This window comes from Colobus angolensis, unplaced genomic scaffold, assembly GCF_000951035.1.
Source record: "Colobus angolensis palliatus isolate OR3802 unplaced genomic scaffold, Cang.pa_1.0 Scaffold51, whole genome shotgun sequence".
NCBI lineage: Eukaryota > Metazoa > Chordata > Mammalia > Primates > Cercopithecidae > Colobus > Colobus angolensis.
Genome location: NW_012118599.1, coordinates 13,458,399 through 13,459,515, shown reverse-complemented (window position 1 = coordinate 13,459,515; position 1,117 = coordinate 13,458,399). Strand labels below are relative to the sequence as shown.

At 58.1% G+C, this 1,117-nt stretch overlaps 1 protein-coding gene across 1 annotated transcript in view; it reads right to left on the bottom strand.

Moving 5' to 3' along the window:
• Window positions 1-1,117, bottom strand: part of YIPF3 (Yip1 domain family, member 3) — a 7,997-nt gene that overhangs the window by 981 nt on the left and 5,899 nt on the right. Inside the window, exons 9-10 of the mRNA XM_011960439.1 lie at window positions 212-466; window positions 3-75 (exon numbers count right to left, since the gene is read on the bottom strand). Coding sequence (XP_011815829.1) covers window positions 3-75; window positions 212-466 — 328 coding nt within the window. The remainder of the gene's footprint in view (window positions 1-2; window positions 76-211; window positions 467-1,117) is intronic.

Genomic DNA, 1,117 nt, shown 5'->3' with positions numbered 1-1,117 from the left:
GCCAAGGCCACGCTGGCCCGCGAGGTCCGCGCGCACGGGTGGTTCGGGCCAGGGAGCTGGGAGCGATAGGCTGTTCTTTCCTTGGGAGTGGGGTCAGCCAGCTAGCAGAAGGAAGGCGACAGGGCTGAGGCCTAGGATGGGCTGAGTGGGGAGGGCTGACGGAGAGCGGAATGGAGGCACGCCATGTGGAGGTGGTGTTGGACACGGTTACTGCTTCTTCTGCCCATTCTCCCCTCCTTCCCCGTTCCTAAGGTCCAGGCCCTCGCCGGGATCCAGGGCACTGTTCCCTCCTATTTGGAAGGCCCCAGGGCCCTTTTTTCTGCGCCGCGCCTCGCCCTGCCCTCGTGACTCGAGAAGCAGCGTGCGTGGGGATCCCGGTCCACGGGGACTTCCCACTTCTCGCCAAGATGGGGGCCTCACCAGGGAGGCCCCGGGGGCCACGGCTGGGCAGAGCCAGTCTGAGCTGCTGGGGAGAAGGGAACCCCAGAGGGTCCCTAGGGCAGGGAAGCCTCAGATAGATGCAAAGTCCTGGTGCCACACCTTTTCCAGGTATGCAGGGCACTGTTGACATCTGAGGGTGCGTCCCTGCCACGACACTGGGGCTGCCAATACAGAGGAGGTGCCAGGGCCAGAGCCCTGGAGCGCTGGTGAGGACGTGAAGGCGGCTGAGTCACACCCCAAGGTGCAGGTGGTGCTGTGGCAACTTTGTCCACTGGCCAGGGTGGTGGGGGCCTCACTTGTGTAATGCAGGACAAACGAAGGGCACCCTTGTTAGTCCCTTTGTTAGGAGGGATAGATGCTGCTGACCCAGATTTACTAGTGTAAGGAGATTATTGTACATAAAACATAATATTCAATATAGTGAAGGGAGGTCAAAGGCCCTGTTCCCTCTTCTAGCCACCAGAATTAACTTAAGTGGAGCAGATTAAAGAGGTGGTGGTGCAGGGGGTGGATGGTGCGTTAGGAGTGGTGGTTGGTTTTATGAAGACAGAAAAACTGAAAGGAGCTGGCCCCAGTACCACCAGGGCAAAGCCAAGTTTGGCTTCAATTATGAGCTCCACAGGAAAATTATCCCCACAATGCCCAGGTGCAGAAGATCCTTGTTTTTTTTTTTTTT